Source organism: Aplidium turbinatum, chromosome 7, assembly GCF_918807975.1.
Source record: "Aplidium turbinatum chromosome 7, kaAplTurb1.1, whole genome shotgun sequence".
In the NCBI taxonomy this organism is placed as follows: Eukaryota; Metazoa; Chordata; class Ascidiacea; order Aplousobranchia; family Polyclinidae; genus Aplidium; species Aplidium turbinatum.
In genome coordinates, this window is record NC_137478.1 from 17,793,460 (window position 1) to 17,796,038 (window position 2,579).

A 2,579-nucleotide genomic window follows, 5' to 3' on the forward strand; every position below is an offset into this window, starting at 1 on the left:
TTACTGTTTGTGGTACGTAAACACTACTTTTTTGATTCAGTCACAATTGTTGTGATTGCTTCACTGAAGTCTTCCATTGTCACATCAGTCTTTGATACAATATTTTCAAGGTATAGTTTCAAGTTTGTTATGTATGTGTGAAGTGGAAGCTTCTTGTGTCCTTTTTTCAGCTTAAAAATATCGCTAGTTTTGGGAATGGATAACGATGTGTCCCTGGCGTAACCTTTTTCCCTGTACAATCTGTCTGTCTTGGTTCTTTCTGCTTGAATTGAATTTGCGTAATTGTCAAGTTCCATTGGTGAAGTAAACGGTCCACCTAAGGATTTGAGAGCTGCAAGATCTTTGTGGCGTCTTTGGTCTAGTCTAGTGCAATATTAGCGGACATTTTGTTTTCTGATATCGTTTTCTGCAAGTTATCTTGAAGTTTTCTCCACTCTAGCCGCAATTCGGGAATAAGGATGTTTTTTTTTGGTATAACTTTTGAAAGATCCAGAAGGCATAGCCTACTTTCAATTAGATCTTGGGATTTATTTTTTACTTGTGATAAAGAGGCTGCTGGTAGTTCTCTGGCCCCTCTGCGAGATAGTTCATAGTTAATGAAGCCAACACTTCTCTCAGAGTCAATGTTGTGGATAGGCACTTTTTCCAGTTTTTCCTCATCCATGTGGGCTAAGGATATATTTGCCTTTGGGTTATGATCTCCGAATCCAAAAATGTTTCCTTTTTGTCTCTGGAATGCTTCAGCGATAGCTGGAAGAAGAACTTGTAACATGCTTTTAAGTTGTGCTTTGTATGTGGATGTCACTTGTGCAATGCTTGCACATATTTCTAGGCTGTATTTTGTGGCAAGAAAACGATCGGAGGCCACGAATTGGAATGCAGAGTTATCAAGATCGAATAGCTTTTCAGGATTTGTGTTGTTCAGATCCTCATAAAGTTGATGGAATGCAGGTGTTAGTTTAGAGTATGTGGTAGTTTGGGACAGAGTGAGTGAGAAAAAAGGTACAACCAGATGTAAACCCAGAAGAGCTCTAATACAAAACATAACCTCTAAAAATTCGATGTCAAGGAAAGACCTAACAATGCATGCTAGCTGATTTGAAACATGACAAAATTTACGCAAAAAATCAGCTACGTCTTCCATATGATACAATACAATGGCGCAGGACAAAGTTAAACGATTAAATCTTTCATCTTTGAGGCTTACTCATAGATTTTTTCTTGGGGCAATGTGAAGGTCAAAGTCTCTGGCTTTATTCCATGGTTTGTGATCAAAATCATGATTAATTAGCCTTGTTATGCAATTAAGAGCTTGTTCAGTGACACTTCTTGCTGATGAGGTTGCATTAACAAGAAAGTTTGCATAAATTTTGTTTCTTCCAATTGCGTTTTCCAAACTTGCCCAGTGCTTACTTATTTCACGATTGAACATCAAGCTTGGATGAACATTGCAGAAGACATGATCTGGTAGTTTTTTTGTTTGAAACTTTTCAGCCACTGTGTGGTCCACTTGAAAATTATGTGAAGTTTGATCAGTCAACACAAAGTCAATCTTTTCATATATATGTTTAGCCTCCACATCACTAGCCACAGAGAGGATCCGTAGTGTATTCATTTTCAAGTCTGCCAAATTAGCTCTGCTTTCTGAAACAATGGACAAGGTAGGCAGTGCTCTATATTTTCCATTTATTATTATTCCCTGTACAATGAAAGAACCAGCTCCTTGTTTTTTTGATCCGTCATTAGCATATGTAATGGCTGCATTATTCTCAGAAAACATAATTTCTTGAACAATGGAATCAAGAGCCATTGTTTCGATGCTTTTGCCGGTTTTCCTTATAATATATGTCTGTCCGGCAAAGTGTCCAAATCGAGTTCATCCGGGTCACTACCATGAAACTTCCAAGTTCTTCCAAACATCTGGTTTGCTGTTTCCACGATAGCTGCCTCTGCTTGGAGCTGAGACATATGATAAACACTTTTTAGTTTGTCCAAGGTTTCATAAAATTCACTGCAAATTTTTCGCAAAATAAGTCGAACATGCTGGTATTGCTTTGCCATAGTGTCATCAACCACATGATTAATAGCTACTTTCCTCCTCTTTGGCTTAGGCTCTTCATCATCAGTTGGAGTGTCGTCTGAAGTGACCTCAACAGCACTAGATTGTTCAGAGTCTGAAAGCATCTCATTTAATTCAGTTAAACTTTCATTATATTCTTCCGTGATTCTTTTTTCGGAGCACCTCAATCGTTCAAGAGCATGAAGATCTTGCTTTTGCCTTTCCATTGTTTTACACCACTGTTTGTCAATGTAATCTTCACAATACATTTTTCGTTCTGAGCGTTGATCTTTCAGAAAGTCCCATTCCATACTGGTCATCGTTACTCCATGGAGAGCTTCAAGTTTTTTTCTTTGTACGTTATTTTCACAAAATTTATCAAAAACACCACTGGACCTGTCATTGAAGTCATTCACTCGTTTCTGATGCCGATTGTTTTGACGAGATTTTCTTATTCTCAAAAGATACATAAATTCATCATAAATCGTAACAACACGATTTTTAATTGCAACAGTGGAAA

General features: G+C 37.6%; 1 protein-coding gene across 1 annotated transcript; it reads right to left on the reverse strand.

The window, feature by feature from the left end:
* Positions 1–1,836: 1,836 nt before the first annotated feature.
* LOC145773799 (uncharacterized) lies at positions 1,837–2,379 on the reverse strand. The gene has a single exon (XM_082584928.1). It carries the CDS (start codon positions 2,377–2,379, stop codon positions 1,837–1,839), a length of 543 nt encoding a protein of 180 aa, XP_082441054.1.
* Positions 2,380–2,579: the final 200 nt, after the last annotated feature.

What these genes read in the sequence shown, in the direction of transcription:
- LOC145773799 (XM_082584928.1), bottom strand. Translation starts at nt 2,379, where the DNA reads ATGACCAGTATGGAATGGGACTTTCTGAAAGATCAACGCTCAGAACGA.